Here is a 17,253-nt window from a genome sequence, read left to right on the forward strand (position 1 = left end):
GGGTCCAGTGGAAGGGGGTCTGTCTGGTCTTGAGGTGAGAAGACTTTGCAGATTCAACTACTTATTACTTTTGAGTCTTGTTCTGTTTTTCACTACCTATATATCAGAAAATCTGAAACTGGAAGGAGCTTAGTGATTATAAAGTCAAACACCCTTACTTACAAATGAGGAAACAGACCTTGAGAGAGCAAATGACTTGTTTGAAATCAAACAGTGAATAGTCAGCACAGCTGAGTTTTGAACCCAGGTTCTCCAACTCCAAATCCATTATATCAAGCATATCACTTAACATTTCTGAGACTCAGTTTCCTCATTTGCAAAATGGAGGGACTAGACTTGATTAGTAGTTCATCCTTGGAAGCCATGGTTTCACATGAAGGGGACCACAGACTGACCCAAAGGAATGTATGATCAATCACAAGGTGGGAAAATGGGCTACATCTCTCCCTCCTCATAAGAGCCAGTTATGAGGATTGTTTCTAATGCAAACACACTCTTATCTTCTAAAACTACCCCCAACACTCCCCTCCCTCTATTCTGTAAGCCTCCAACACCTCCTTCTGGCCAACTTGTGCTGATCCCTTATGCTACCCAGGCACTCACAGCAGCAGGAGGCCATTGAGAAAATCTCCCTCTCCCCCATACTATACCTCACAGATCACCTTGTGACTAAAAGAACTCTTAAGAGGGTGGTCTCTGGGGCTCAGTGAGGAAGATCCAAACTTCCTTCTTTTAATTCTGGATGGGGCAGTCAGTTAAACAGAATGATCAGGCATGCATGGATGGATGGCAATATACACTGCAGACCTTATTATGTTGTCTTTCCTCTAAGACCCTCTCATCTTCTGACCTTCCCTATTTCTACAGAGGGTAGCACCATTCTTCCAGTCACCCAGATTGCCATCACTAGTGAAACCTTGGTGTTATCTTTGTTTTATATATATATATATATATATATATATATATATATATATATATATATATATATATATATAAGTAGTTGCCTAACCTTGTTATTTCTGCTTCCACAATATCTCTCTCTACTGTCCTTTCTCTATTCACAAAGCTGTAACTCCAATTCTGGTCTTTATCACCTCCTATCTGGACTACTTCAACAACTTCCTAATCTCTTCACTCCAATCCATCCTCCACTCAACCAACAAGTGATTTTCCTAAAATGTAGATCTGATCACGACACTCCTCTACTTAACCTGCAATGGCTCCCTATTGCCTTTAGGATCAACTATTACTTTATTTTTATCTCATATACTTAAGCATTCTATTTTGTGTGAATTTCATAATGTTCATGATTGTTAGTACAGTGAGATATATATATATATAATTCATAAATAAGTAAATATACACATATTGGATGTGTGTCCAAAATCTTTTTACTGATGGGGGTGTGTAATCAAAAAGTGTGGAAACTAATGACCTAGATGATCTCTAAGGTCTGATAGGGTTCTAAATCCTATGATTTTATTAATTTGTCATAAATGCCACTGCTAGAGCAAATTATACAGGATAAGGTAAGAGATGAGTGAGAGATAATATAAAAATATAATTAAGTGCTAACTAAAATAACTTTGAATGTGCCAAAAACATAAACAATGTATTTCTGAATCTTGAGGCAAAGAGTGAAGGAAGGCTAGAAAAGGGAAAAGACTGGGTTATGGTTAAGGGAAGCTGGGCAGAAAGTGTGACTTGGGCATAGGATGAGTGTGGAAACTGAAGGGGCCTGCAAGTGAATCTGAGGTAGGAAAGGACAGATCCTGGAAGAAGCTGGCCACAAGGGACTCAGGCTTCTCTATTTCCAGCAGCTCCAAAAAAAGACCCTGAACCCCTGGGGTTAAAGCAGCCTCTCCTAGCTCTTCCCAAATGAGCAAGACATTTATAGAGGAGGAAAAGACTCTATGGGAACTCTGCCTGATTTCTCAGTTCTGTTCTCTCTACTATACACTAAGCTTTGCATTTCTGAGGGACGGGGAAGAAAACATTCCATAATTGTCTTAATTAAAGTGTAAAGGCAGGTTAAAGGCAAATACAGAAATTAATTTACAGGAATGTATAATCACTGGGCCAATCAACAAATGTAGTTAGCTTGCATAGGGTTGGAGAAAACAGGAAATGGAAAGAAAAAAATGCTAGAGAGGAAAGCTGTGTTCAAATTTTGAAGACTTGTGATCTCATCGATATGAGTGTGTGTATTTCCTCCTCTGGTACAGAGAGTGAGCCTTCCACAGTTCCCCATTCTGCATGTCTTATCCTTGCCCTTCTGTAAATTCTCCAAAGAAGAAAAGGGGAAAGGAAGGGAATAAACATTTATTAAGCATTCACTATGTGCCAGGCACTTTGCTAAATACTTTACAAATATTATCTCATTTGATCCTCACAACAATCCTGCAAGATAGGTGCTGTTAAATTTTTTTAAGGAAACTGAGGCAAATATAGGCTAAGTGATTTGCCCAGAGGACCACAAGTAATTAATATCTGAGGCAGGATTTGAACTCAGGTCTCCTTGACTCAAGGCCTAGAATTCCAGCCATTTTGCTACCTAGCTGCCTAGAAGGATCCACTAAATGCTAGTCCTTCCTTCAGTTCTATTAATGTCTCAAAATGCCAATTCACTTCTCAGGGATTATCAATCTCCTGTCTGTCATTCTCCTGGTGTAGACATGACTATGTGTTCCAGAAGTCTATGCTAGTGAAGCACCAGCCCTGGCAAGTTCTAAAAAGCAGGAAAGATTTCTAGTATTAGCTGGCAGGCAGACAGAATCGTGTCTCACCACCAGAACTGGCCACTAAATGATTTTTTTTGCCACCACAATGATTCAGTGCCAGGAGATACATAGTTCTACTTTGTCTGATTTAGAGATCTTTTATTTGTAAAAGACTTTGTAATACAGGAGCTTCCTTCCCTGATGATCTGGTAAAGTTATCACTGTAACTTCTTTGGTCATGTGTATTGTCACTTCCTAATTTATCTGTGGAACTGTTTGTTTAGCACCTGATTTATCTCAAGAATTTGTTGACTACATGACCTGCACTGTAAGGCGAGCTTGTTATATAATGGGCTGTAGCAAAGCCAGGCACTGGGCCAACCTGACTCACAGGTGGAGAGGATATCTCTTCCACCTGCTGTGAATGAAACCTGCTGCTACTAGGCCCCACCTGTCTTAAACCACATTCTCCATTGGCCCTTAGGAGTGTTTCCCTCCCTTAACAATGGCCTCAATTTCCCAACATAAACATCACTTAGCGGAGATGATTATGGAAAGCAGAAGGTTACTTGCCTAAAGCTTTTCCTCTAGCTTTATCCCATTAGAACATGAGCACAGATCAGTTTATTAGATTAGGGTAAGGCAGAGAAGGTCTGGTCCTGAAAGGATAAGATACAGGGCTGTCTGGGAAGTCTCAAGGAATATAGTGCCATAAATGTCCTCAGCAGCTGGTGCAGCTCAGGGCTGGTAGCTTACTGAGCTCTGTGTCTCAGTGGGACCCCGCCTAAGGTCCTTCACATTGTGGCTGCAACCAATGTTCCACACTTACTGACTATTATTTCCCCTTGGGCACTTTTGATTCCAGTTCAACTGTCCTATTTGCTGTTGCTGGTAGATGATAATCTTCCTTCAGGCTCTGTGACTTTACACAGGGTATCAACATACCTGGAATGCTCTCCCTCCTCACTGCCATCTCTTGGCACCTACCCAAGGCTCAGCTCAAATGTTGCCTTCTCTATGAGCTCTTTCTTGATTATCCCTTCTCCCCATTCTTTGGGCTGTTTTACACTTGAAATTATACTGAACATATTTTATACTTATTTATTTCTGTGATTTTTTTTCTCCCTAGTTAGAATATAAGCTCTTTGAGGACAGGGAATGTTTTCAATTTTGTCCTGGCATAGTGCCTGGTACTTAATAAATGCTTATTAAATTGAATTCAATTGTGAGGGATGGCTAATCAAACAGGGGCCCTGGGGCATTGCTAAAAACAAACTTCACCAACTATACAAATCTGACTTAAGTAGGCCCTTGTAGATAGACTAATTCTGTTTTTTTCAGACAGTAACGATTCCATACTGCCCCTCCAGATTGTAATTACAATAAAAAACTCTACTAGAGTGTAATCTTCTTGGGGGTAGGGATGGTTTTTTTGTTTTTTATCTTTGTATTCCCTAGCCTGGCACATGTCTTGCATACCATACGTGCCTGATAAATGTTTGCTGGGTCGAAGATAACAACTGACTTTCTGTGGCACCAAGCCACAAAGCACCTGCCTCATCCCAAACCAGAGGGGAAAGTGAGTTTTGCACAGGCTGAGCCAGAACTTAACTCCAGGTCCTCTGACTCCAAAACCAGTATTCTTTCCATATTTCCTGTTTCATATAAGAGCATTCCTACAATTAATATGATCTGCTGTCGAGTCTAATAAGAACAATCTCCCCAATTCCATTCAGTTCAAAAAATATTTATTAACTGTACAATATGTCAGGAACTATGCTAGGGACAAAGGATCTAAAGACAAAGCTAAAGCAGGACCTGCCTTCAAGGAGCCTTCATTCTGCTGGTGTGGAAAAAAGATTAGTAAATACAAAATATTTAAAAAGCCGTTTCTAGTGAGGGAGAACTCTAACAATTGGGTGAATCAGGAAATGGCTCTTGTATGAAGGCAGCTCTTGACCTGAATTTTGAAAGAAGCGGGGTGTATCAAAGGGCAGCTAGGTGGCGCAGTGTAGCCCGAAAGACCTAAGTTCAAAACCAGCTTCAGACTCTTGCTTATCAGCTATGTGACCCTGGGCAAGCACTTAAACCTTGTTTGCCTCAGTTTCCATTTCTGTAAAATGAGCTGGGGAAGGAAATGGCAAACCACTCCAGTATCTTTGCCAAGAAAATTCCAAATAGGGTCATGAAGAGTTGGACATGACTGACAATTGAACAGCAGCAATAAAAGGGTATTTCAAGAGGTGAAGGTGTGGAAGAGACTGTTTCAAATATGGGGGGGCAGCCCCTGGAAATACAGGGAGGTAGAAGATGAATGTCTTGTGGCGAGGAGGCAGCTGGAGCTAGAAGACTGGTGCTTGGGCAAAGATGGGGGCTAGATATGTAGATGTCAGAGTCATCAGTACAGAGCAAAGTTGAACCCATAGAAGCTAATGGAGTCACTGAGAAAGACTGTAGGGAGAGAAGAGGGCCCAGGAAAGAGCCCACATGTAGGGGATGGGATATAGATGATGATTCAATAAAGGAAACAGAAAGGATAAGACATACAAGTAGGAGGAAAACCAAGACAGAATAATGTGACAAAGACATAGGAGTGAGTATCAAGAAAGAAGGGGTGGTCAACAGTGGCAAACACTACAAAAATGACACGAAGGTTGGGAAAAGGCCGTCAGATTTAGCAATAAAGACATAACTGGTAATTTGGAGCAAGAAGGTCAGCTGAATGGTGGCAAGGGAGCCATATCTCAAGAAGTTGAGAAATGAATAGGTGAGAAAGTGGAGATATGATGAATAAGCAACTTTTTTTTTTTTAACAGTTTGACTATAAAAGAAAGAAGAAACATATGGAGGTAGTTTGAAGGTATGCTAGGCCCAAGGGAAGGGCTTTTTTTCTAAACATGAAGGAGATCTGGGTACATTTATATGTAGCAGAGGAACCAGTTGATAAGGAAGATTGAAAATTAGGGAGGAAAGGGGCATGATCTAAGGGATAATTTCATGGTGGACACAGGAAGAGATGGGCCCAAGGACATGAGTAGAGTGATTTGTGTTGGCCAAAGGAAGAGTCATTCCTTAGTTACTTCTTGCCCTCAAACCTGGAGCAAAGGAGGAAATAATGGTGATGGTATTGAAAGAATAGGAGATATGGAAATGCAGCTCTCCTTGGTTGGACTCCACTCCATGGAATAGCATGCCCCTGTACTGGGTACTCCCTGATGATCCTCCCCATCCCCCATTTTCCTGCTTCCTTTTGTGTCTTTCTCCATTAGATAGATCATAAGCTCCTTGAGGGCAGGGATTACCTTTCATTTTCTTGTTTGTATCCCTAGCACTTAATACAGTGCCTGGCACATAGTAGTTACATATTAAATGTTAAGTGAATTGAATTAAAATAGAAATAGGGAGAAGGGGCTTCTGATAGACAGCCACAATTTTATCAGTAAAATATTCAATAAAGTCTTTTGCTGAGAAGGTGGGGTAAAGAATAATGTAGGTAGCTTGAGGAATGAAGGTTTTGAAGAGACTGTGTTCATATATAATAGTCACTGTAGGTCTCCTTGATCCAAGTCAAACTGCCTTACTAAATACTAACTCCTATTAATATGATACTTTAAGCCTTTTCTTCACAATAAACAGCGAGATGGTTAGTGCAATTATTATTATGTCCATTTGAGAGATGAAAAAACTGAAACTCAGAAAAGCCGTGACTTGCCTAGGGTCATTCAACTAGTAAATGCCTGAGTCAGCACTGTAATGACCAGTGGTCTTTTCATTATACCAAACTAACACTTCCTGACTTTGGGACAGTCCCCAAAACCCTTTTTCAAGAGGTTAAAATGATGCTAACAATAAATAACAATGAAGTCCTATGGGACTCACCAAAGTGAACACATTTTGAAAGCCATACCAAAGAGTCAACATAAGTTGATGATTCACTGATAATGTTTTTTTTTCTTTAAATCTCTCCATCTAAAGATCTGTATTTTTCAGTATTTCTTCAATACTTCAAGTATTCATCAGTGGGGGTATTCTTCCACATCTTAGTAGATGGTTTCATTAATTGCTGTGGTCCCTCAAAATTCACCACTTGGTGGTCAACACTCTAGTGATGAAATACTTTTTACTAAAAAAATAAAAACAAATTTCTGAAATGAAAGACCTGTGCTAATTGATACTATAATACTAAATAAACATTCACACAAAGCAAATCTAAAGTTCTGAATTTGGATAAAGTGAAAAAACCCCAGTAAGAGATTTAGAAACATTTTTATTTCTGTAAATTTATTCTAAATAATATCTAAATAACCAATAATTCTAAATAACCACAATAGTGGTATCCTTTAAGTTCTGATAGCAGTCATTGACATGATTATTTAAATCAGTTATTGCTAATAATCTCCCCATTATTTCCACTTAACATATGAGGAAACTAGGACTCAGAGAGGTTTTGATTTGCTCAATGTCTCGTGAGACCCCTGCCACTTAATCTCATGATCAGTGTAAAGCTTAACCATCACTCCTTGTCATTTGTCTGTCCAACCTGAACTCGAAAAAAGAGAACATATAAGCAAAGGAGAGGGACACAAGATCCCCAGCAGCAAAGCTGTCCTTTTATATCATCAACAGAATTCACAAGGAATGAGGAACACACAGAAAGAAGAAATTTACCACTTTGTAGAACTCACTGTGAGTATGGTAATATTAGTCATCACTGTGGTTGCTTAAGCAATCAGCACCATGGCTAGGGCTAGGAAATACTGTGGTTTAGCACCAAGACTTGGAGAAGGCAGACTTACCCTGGATATTAAAGGAGGGTCCCTTACCAGTGCTGGTGGATTTACCCAAGCTTATCAAATGTGAAACTTAGAAGTGATTTGGTGTAAACAAGAATAAGACCCAGATGAATATATGAGGATGTGGGCAGAGTACCACTGCACTGTCTGAATTTCCACAGGAGAAATTTTCCTGAAATGTTATCTCTGGGTCTCTACTTTAATAAGTCGACTAGTAAAGCTAATAAGTACAGATGTAGCTGGGAGATAAGGTGTCTCTTTGTCTCTGTGTCCCTGGCAACATCTCAAAATGACCTCAAAAAGGTCAGTGTTCCAGTAAGAAGTCAGTCTGTGATAAGAAGGTCTTTCAGAGACATCTCTGGCTAAACATTTGAAAATGCATTTGTTCTAAGACTGCTCCATGCTCCATCATCCTAAGCATGTGTTTGAAAGTGCAAGTGTAAAAAAAAGAGTATAAGTGTAACAGGTGGAACCTAGTCTAGATTTGTAACATACTTAACTTTAAAAAACAAGACAAATGATAAAAAGATGACAAGTCCCATGCATCCTGTCTTTGGGTAACTGGGAAAAATGACCCAGGCTATTTTTAAATGATCTCTAAATTTTAAGAACCTACCCCATCCCTCTATTCCAATCCCTTTATAATATTTCCTATAATCATTTTGAAATATGACAAACAAACATGTAGAATCCAATTTGCCCAAGATCACAAAGCTAGTGAACTGGGGAGCCAGGATTATTCCCCAGGACTCCTGACTTCAAGTACAATCAACATCCAGTCTATTTATAACAGCTCTCCATAGGATGAATGTAAAATTATTGATTAAATTATGTTTATCCTAAAATAAAGTATTAATTTTCTATTAAAGGCCCGTTTTCCATAGAGCATAAACTTAGCATGTCCTACCAAGCTGGAAAAGCTTCAAGTAAGAGCCCAGAGACAGACACCACTATCTGAAAATCAACCTAACTCCATTTGGAGAGGCTCAGCAACATCAAATAATCAGTTGTTTGGCCACAGCTTCTTAAAACTGTCTGCTCAGCTGAGATCTGCCTCAGTGGAGAGAGGGCCCAGACTGATCAAATTACAGATTCTTCATAGTATCAAAATCAAACATTAATATTTGGAAGATCAACTGTCATGATGAAATGTCTCATGAAATAGTTGCTCTTCTGGGGCAATATTAATGAGGCATGACTTCAGAAACCTTTTAGAATGAAAGCAAAGAACAATAGGCAAACCCTCTTAAGATGACTATGTGACAAATGAACTCCACAGATACCCAGGAGTGACTGATATACCAGAGGTAAACTCATGTAAAAAGATGCCAAAAAAGTCATATAACAAGGATTATGGATAAGTAAAAGACAATTTTACATAAATAGCCAACAATGAGGGCTACTGATGAAACAGATGAACCAATGGTCTGACTACTCAGCAAAAGTGAAAAGAGAATCAACAGAGAAACAATGATTCTAGAGTTTAGTGGATTTGGACACAGATCCTAAGGAATGATGGCAGACTCAAACACTGGTATATGCCATATGCTTTTAAGATCACACTATGTTCTTGAGAGATTTTCTAAAAATTTATCATGTCATTGCTTCCCTAAACTAAAATATAGCCTTCTAAGAAAATGAACCTAAGAAAATAAGAGAGACAAATATTTCCTAACCAGAAGCAAATATTAACTTTAGGTAGAACTGACCAAAAAACTACAAAAACATCATACCAACTTCCAATGCCTAAACAGGACTTACAAAAAGAAATTAACTTAAAAACAAACAAAAATTATTAAAGTTATTTTAAATTAGAATTTAAAGGCTCAAATTTCATCAATAATCAATATTTACAGAATATTCATAGAATCACATAATGTTGATGTAAGAGGAGGGGCTGCAGAGATCATCTAGTCTAACCCACTCATTTTACAAAGGGGGGACCAAGACCAAGAGAGAAGAAAAGACTTGAACAAGATTACATGGCTTTTAAGTCACAAAGCTGGGTCTTTAAGCTGGGATTCTGTTCTTTTCCATTCACCATGCTGCCTCTGCTACTGGATAAGGTACCTGAATGTGGGTACCCAAGATATGGCCTTGGTAACTAAATACAGTGACAGATCATAAGACTATTGAACAAAGCCACACTTCTCAAATTAAGAAACCTCTCAAGAGTTTCCGAAGTGATTTTCTGGACACTGCCTGCACTGTAAATTAGCAACTCCTGTTCAAAGGTGAATAAATCATATGATACATTTGTCCCTAGGAAGAGTGGGAAGCCAGAGTAGTCTACCCAACTTTCCTTCCATTCCTGAGCCAGAATGGAGGAGGAGGATCAACAATTCCTGTTAATGAACTGTTAAAACTACAAGGCAACCATGAGTGGGTTATCTTCTGCCCTGTCTTATTCAAATCTGTCTCAATTAAAGATTGGGACTATAAGTAAGACTGGAAAGAACTCCTGTTTGTAAAACACTTTAAGGTTCATAAAGTACTTCCCTCCCAGAAATCCTATGAGGGAACTCAGTGCAATTATACTATCACCATTTGCAGATGAGGAAATTAAGGCTTGAGATTTAGGAAACTTGTCCATCATACATAGATAGTAAACAGCAGAGGTCGAATTCAAACCCAGGTCTCTTGACTCTAAGTCCAACACTCTATCTACAATATCATGTACACTGACTAGCATGCAGTAAATGCTTAATAAATGTCTGTTGACTGACAGTCCCACAGCAACTATATATCAGAAGAAGAACTTGAACCCAGGGCTTTTTGACTTTGAGGCAGGTCTTCTACCCACTATTCTATAGTTCCTCTCTATTATTAGTATTATCATTAACAAGAGTTGGTTAGAATTCAGTCAAGTGCAGTATGTTTGGGTCTGTTGGGATAGATCTATTGGTTCTATTCAAAAGAAATAGTCTTAGGGAAGGCAGATTAGTAGGACGATAGTAAATTCTAAGGATCCTAAAGAAACCAAACTACTTTTGGTTCCTCACCTACCCCAGGGGAAATCAAAGTGTTCTAGCAACAGTGCCAAGGGATCCCTTAAAGAAATCAAATCTCTTTCCTTGCACATAGTATTCATTTAGTGTTGAACTGAATTACTGAATTGAAATTCCTTAGTGTAAGTATAAATGAGGAAAGAAAAGATCTCTTTGGAGATCAAAGGTGAGTTCTGACCCTTCCTATATAGTAGCTGAGTCCAAGCAGAAAGCCAATATGAGGCAGTATACACTGGTAGAGTGGGAAGAATACTATTCATAGGACCATGGATCTGGAGCAGGAAAGGATCTCAGAGAACAGTTAGACTAATCCTTTCATTTAGTGATGAGGGGATTGATGTCCACGAAAGTTAAGTGGCTTGCCCAAGGTTACACACATAAAAAGGGGCAAAGTCGGGATTTGAATTCAGGTCTCATGACTACAACTTCACCACCTTTCTACAATACTAGTCAGGAGATCTTGGTTCTACGAGGAGCCCTATGTCTATTAGCTTTGTGATTCTGGGCATAATCGACTTGGTTTTTCTCAGCCTTAGTCTCCAGACCTGTAAAATGAACATATGTATACTACTGAGTGGATATGAAGTTAGGGGACCTGGGCTGAAATCCTGCCTCTGATACTGGCTGCTGTAAGTATAAATAAAATACTTGCCCTCTCAGAGCATCAGTTTCCTCATTTGCAAAATGAGGAAAACAACACTTGTTTAACTATCAAGCTTGAATTGTTAGGAAAGCACTTTGCAGACCTTAAAGGGTTCTAGAAATGTGAGTTGCTATTTTTGCTCCATTTAGTCCTGATTTTGTCTACTTGTCTACAGAATTGAGGTGAGCTCCTTTAGGGTTCTGGGAGTCTACTTACCAAGTACTACTTGGCAAGATTTGAGGGGGATTTGGACCTCACTTTTCCTTTTCTCTTTCATTGATCTTCCTGAGGAGGAAACTCATAGCCCATATGCATACAGCACTTCAAGGTTTGCAAATTACTTACAAAAATGACCTCATTTGGTCCTCACAATAACCCTGGGAAGTAGGTGCTATTACAATTCCCATCTAATGGGTAAGAATACTGAAGCTGACAGAGGGTAGGTGTCTTGCCCAGGGCCACACAGCTGGTAAGTAAGTGTTTGAGGCTGGATTCAGAATCCTGTCTCTCTCACCCCAGGCCCAGTCATCTTTTCCCTCTACTCCTTAGCTGGCCTTCTACCAATGCTGATCAGCACCTACTCTGAATCATAAAGTCTTAGAGAGGAGTACTGGCATTGTGGATGAAGGAGCTGGTCTTGCAAAGAGGAAGAGCTAAGTTCAATTACTATCTCTGGTACATACTGGCCCTGCAACCCTGGGTTAAGTCTAACTTCTCAGTGCCCCAGGAAACTCTATTAATAAGATATAATTACATAAAAACTACGACTTTAGATATATGGCATCTCTCCTCAAAAGAGCTCAAAGTTTTTACATGTATAATAAAATATCTCTAACTTAGATTAATGGAGAGGTAGGAAAAAATGTCTGAATTACAGAATGTTTAAAGAAACAAAATTTAATAATAAAAATCATAGAGTACTCCTACAATGGCTCATCATAGTGTGGCGATGACCGTGGGTTCCCAAAGGTTAGATGCTCCTGGTAGATCATCTCACACTAAGCTAGTAAGGATTTGAGTGGAGGCCAAAAATGGGCTGGTATCTGCAGACACTTCTTGATATCTAGTTGCCCAGAAAGGGAATATGAGTCCATGGAAAAGCTGGCCATCAGGTGAATTTTTCAGTCTAAGGGACTTTTAAGGGTTTATAACCTACATTGGAAAGTCCCTGATTTTCCAAAGTAGTAAAGTAAAGAACATATTTTAGCTTGAATTAGATTAATGAAAAGTATTGGTCAATGGCAATCCTTAAGACTCTAACAGATAAAGATATTTGCAATCAGCACACTAGCTTCTGCAGATACAGGGCACTTGAAGGTGTTTTTAAATATATTCTTCTAAGGATTTTAGAAAATTCTCCTATAATCTTATTATTTATTTATATCAAAAACTACTGTAATTACCCATTAATATACACTATTAATGAAGGGTTTACTATACAAACTCTGTTTCAACCAATCTCTGTCAATTTTTAATTAGGGGAACTTCAATTACAGATGTTGCTATATTATCTTATTCAACCTCACAGGCTTATCACCAACTCTTATTGGTGGCATGTATGGTGTTAAGTACCCTGTGGGGTTTTTTTTTCTTTAATAAGTCTTACCTGACTATGTTTTATATTTGCTATCCCTATTTTGTAGAGAAATTGGCACAAGATGTAAAAGTAATTTCCTGGAAGTAGCCCAGTTTGGAACAGACTTACCAAGGGTTCTAGGTTTCCCAAATCTTCCTCCAGCCCCCACCCCCAACCTAGGCAGCTGATAATCATTAATAGGATAGCTTCACACTACAACAGGGGACTGCCTATCAAAAAACGTGGTAAGGAAATTCAGCAAATAATTACTGAGCACTTACTGTGTATAAAGCAGTGACTAGGCATTAGGGAAAGACACAAAATTTAGATGAGTTCCTGCCCTCATGAAGCCCACAGTCTAACCGGGAGCCCACAGGACTGTGGCCTGTGATTACATCAGTATAAGGAACTCTTTGGTAAGGAAATTCCTTGTACCAATGCAGGTTGGCAGCTTCTTTGCACTTTATAGTCTTAGAAAGTTGCCTAAAACACTGAAAGGTTAGGTGACTCGCTTGGGGTCACACGGTGTGTTAACAGCAGAGGTCCTAGAACCCAGATGTTCCTGGCTGAAAGGCCAGCTCTCTAATCTATGGGCCACTGCTTCTGCAGGAGAATAAGATAACAAACATAATCCACAACGTACAACATTACATGGCAAGTGCCTTACAGAAGCACAAAACAAAGGGTTATGTGAGGTCTGAAGGGGAAGGTCATTCAATACCTATTAAGGAGATCAGGGAAACTTCCAAGAGCAGTAGCATTTGGGTTAGAGTTTAAAAGATTAAGAGGGACATGGAATATATTTCAGACAGAAGGTGCAGCATAAACAAAAAGACGGCAGCAGGAAAGCCCTGGTGGTGTTCCAGGAGGCAGTGCATCATAGTGGAAAGGATGCTAGATTTGGAGTCAGAGGAATGGGACTCAACTTCTAGCTCAACTACTTCCTGTCTGTATGACCTTGGGCAATTTGTTTCATCTCTGTGGGCCTCAGAAGGACATAGATTGGCTAGCCCCTCTTCCCCACACCATCCCTCACAATCTCTATGATACCTGCTAATTTTAAATCTTAAATAACGATTTTATAGTTGCAAATGACGCCAGAGATCCTCTAGGGCTAGGGTTCTTAACCTTTTTTTGTGTGTCGCAGACCCCTTTGGCTGTCTGGTGAAGCCTATGAACTCAGAATAATGATGTTAAATGCATAAAATATAACATACAGGATTGCAAAGGAAACCGATTGCAGTGATATACAGTTCTCTAAATACTTTTTTTAAAAAAGTTCATGGACTCCAGGTTAAGGACGGTGATACAAGTTGTCCGATTGTGTTGGAGAGTATGTGTAGGGGAGTATGAGACAACGCTGGAAAAATGGATTTACCAGATTGTTGAGGGCCTTGAATGTCAAGCAAAGGAATCTGAACTTTATTCTGAACGCTATAGAACAGGGGTTCTTAAACTTTTTTGTGTCATGGATGGATTTCTTTAAATGCATTAAAAAAACAAAGCCGTAAGTATACCGAAATACTTACATACAAAAACACACCCACAAGTTCACAGACCTCAGGTAAACAACCCTTGCTATATAGCTCCCCCAGGCTGCAGAGAAGAATGGGAAGGGCACTCAGAGTGAAGGCCACAAGGGAAGAAAACAAGCAAGCCCTGAACGCCAGAACAGAAAAGAGAGGGAGCTGGAGGGGTGCGAGGAAGCTCTGCAGACAGGGACTGGAGGGAGAACCCCGCCCCTTCGCTCTGCCCCGCCCCTCCTTGCCCCTCCCTACCAGCCCCGCCCCCAGCCCCGCCCCTCCCGGCTCGCGTTACCGCTGGGTGAGGCTCAGCAGGCGGGTGGATGTCAGGTAGAGGCCGCTTGGTTCCTCCATGAGGGCGGCTTGCGGGGTAAGAGAGCGCTTAAACTCCCCGCTTCCGTGAGGTGGCAGCCATCGGGCGCTGGGGCACGGCCTGCAGTGGCAGCGCAGTGCCTCCACTCGCTCGGTCCGCTACCTCAGGCCGGGTCCCCGCCGCTAACAGCCGCGCTCTGGCCCCGCCCCACTACCTGCTAGCCAATAGGAGGCTGGGAAGGCCGCCCCTCGTCCCTGGCTTGATGAGTGATTGGTTCTCTGTCAACATGGTCCGGCCCCCTCCAACTGGGCTCTGTTCGCGCAGTGCACGCTGGAGCTTGTAGTTCGCTGGGGGAAAAGGGGCGTTGGTTTAGCCTTTGCAGAATCCTGTGATCCCCGAATGTTAAGCCCTGGAAAGGATCGTGGAATACAGAATTTTAAAGCTGATTCGGATGTAGAATGTTAGAACTAGAAGGGCCTTTAGAAAATGGAATGATAGACTTGAAAGGGACCTTAGAACATAGAATGTTACAGCTGGAAGGGACTTTGGAACCCAGGCAGACACGGTTAGCAGAGACTTTATAATAGAGAATTTCAGAGCTGGAAGGACCTTAGAGCATAGATGGAAATAATGGCAAATTAGAGTGGAAGCAGAGCATAGAAAACACAGTGTCACAGCTGATAGAGATCGGGTGGGTGTCCCCTGAATTTTTTTTTTCTAGAGGCTCAACACTCTTTTCTTTCTACCAGTCCTTGTATAGGCATGATTTTCATGTCTCTTCACCAACCTGGTTACCCTCCTCATAATATCGCTTCAGTTTGTCAATGTCCCTACTGGGACGCAGTGCTTAGAACTAGTCTGGATGAATAGGTGATCCCAAAGGAAAGAATTCTAGGCTACTCATAACTATATGAAAGATGCTTCTAATCAATTATTAATAATTAGAAAAGTGCAAATTAAAGAAACTCTTGGGTTCAGGCTCACATCCATCAGATTGGCAAAGTTGATAAAAAGGAAACAATTATTGGAGAGACTCCAACAAAGGCATATGCTGGTAGAGATTTTAATTGATAGAACCATTCTGGAAACCAGTTTGGATTGACTAAAATACCTAAAGTTCCTAAACTGTGCATGTTCTTTGACCTAATGGTTTCACTACTGGGCCTATATTCCAAAGAAATCAAAGAAAGAGGAAAGGCCCTATATATACAAAAATAATTAGAGTAGCTCTTTTTGTACTGGTAAAGTACTTGAAAGTAAAAGCATACTCATCAATTGTAGAATGAATGAAAAATTATGGTATGAAACTAAACAACATGTAATTAGAATGACTAAACTTGAGTTGAGAAAGGTATGTCTTATCAGATATGGTTGATATGTTGGTTGGTTTTGCCTAACTTTTTTTTCCTCTCTTTTAAAAAATCTTTGTTACAAAGGATGGTTCACTGGGTAAGAGAAGGATATATCAAGAAATAAATGTGATATAACAACAAAAAGAAAGCATCAACAAGATATAAAATTTATAAAGCCCTTGAAAAAGGAACCATACAAGATACTTCAGATGTGGTTTAATTGGGGCAGAGGACATACAGAGCTATCACCTCCTTTGCTATGGACTACACACTTCTTTTAATGAAGCCTAAAATCACCTTAACCTGTAAAAATGGTATCTGGAAAGCTAAAGTGCTCTCTTACTAATGCAAAGACAGTGGCCTGTCCGGACACTATGCCATTATTTACTGACAGTAAATTATTACATTATTACATCAGCCCTGAAAGCTGCAAGGATATATAATGCAGTGAAAACATGAGGGTGGGAGCGGGAAGGGAGTGTTAGTGAAGTTGCTGGTTGGGCTGCAGCTATAACTTAGTATGTGTGCTCTGTTGTATAGCCTTCTGTGATGTACCTCCTCAACCATCTGAATGAATGAATTAAAAATATTTACTAAGCAGTAATTATGTGCTGATCATCATGCTTAGCACTGAGAATGCATGTATGGAAACAAGTCTCTGTCCTCAAGGAACTTATTTTCTAGAAGGGAGAGATGACACCAGGAAAAGAATGTGGTCCAGGAAAAGGTGTATTGACCTGGAAATTTGCAAGGATGGTGAGCAGAGTCATAGGAGCCTTTTCCAGAAGCAATGATGATATTGATTTGGTTGACTGCTGTTTCCAGAGAAAAAGGTGGAAAGAGAGGTATGGGGAGGTAGGAATATCAAAGAGATGCTGTTGGATGAAATGAAGCGTGGTCTGGGGTCTGAGTTTGGCTAGACATATTATAGTAAGCCACATGCAGTGAGGCTGACTGACTCCAATCAGGACAGCACATTCTTAAAGCTATTGTAAAAGCCAGGTGAATTAGGTGAACAAGGGTGAGTCTCAGAAGTTCTGGTGGTTCAGAGGGAACCATAGCAGGATGAGTGGCAAGAAGCAGGCTAAGGTGATTGTGGATGAGATGTGAGACAGTCTGGAATCTGGCACAGGTTAATCTAGTGGACCACATGCATTTGCCCTGGCTGACTCACTGGGGACTTTGGCCTCTCTGCCTTCAGCCAGTTTCCTGGAGATTCCAATTCTTCCTTGGAACTGATACAGAGGAGCTTTGCCTTTGGCACCAAAGGGCTTTCACCTCACATTTCTTTCTTAACTTCCCCATCACTGAAAATGAACTTGAGC

General features: G+C 40.3%; 1 protein-coding gene across 2 annotated transcripts in view; it reads right to left on the bottom strand.

Moving 5' to 3' along the window:
- The window catches only part of GARNL3 (GTPase activating Rap/RanGAP domain like 3), a 214,321-nt gene extending 199,532 nt beyond the window's left edge, over window positions 1-14,789 (bottom strand). Inside the window, exon 1 of one of the 2 annotated variants that reach the window (XM_069082702.1) lies at window positions 14,559-14,789. In XM_069082702.1, coding sequence (XP_068938803.1) covers window positions 14,559-14,617 — 59 coding nt within the window. In that variant the 5' untranslated portion in view covers window positions 14,618-14,789. The remainder of the gene's footprint in view (window positions 1-14,558) is intronic. The other variant, XM_069082703.1, reaches the window with a different exon arrangement.
- Between the last annotated feature and the right edge of the window lie 2,464 nt (window positions 14,790-17,253).

This window comes from Petaurus breviceps, unplaced genomic scaffold (assembly GCF_028583685.1).
Source record: "Petaurus breviceps papuanus isolate PSGF00001 unplaced genomic scaffold, PetGlider_PUasm1.0 171, whole genome shotgun sequence".
Taxonomy (NCBI): Eukaryota; Metazoa; Chordata; class Mammalia; order Diprotodontia; family Petauridae; genus Petaurus; species Petaurus breviceps.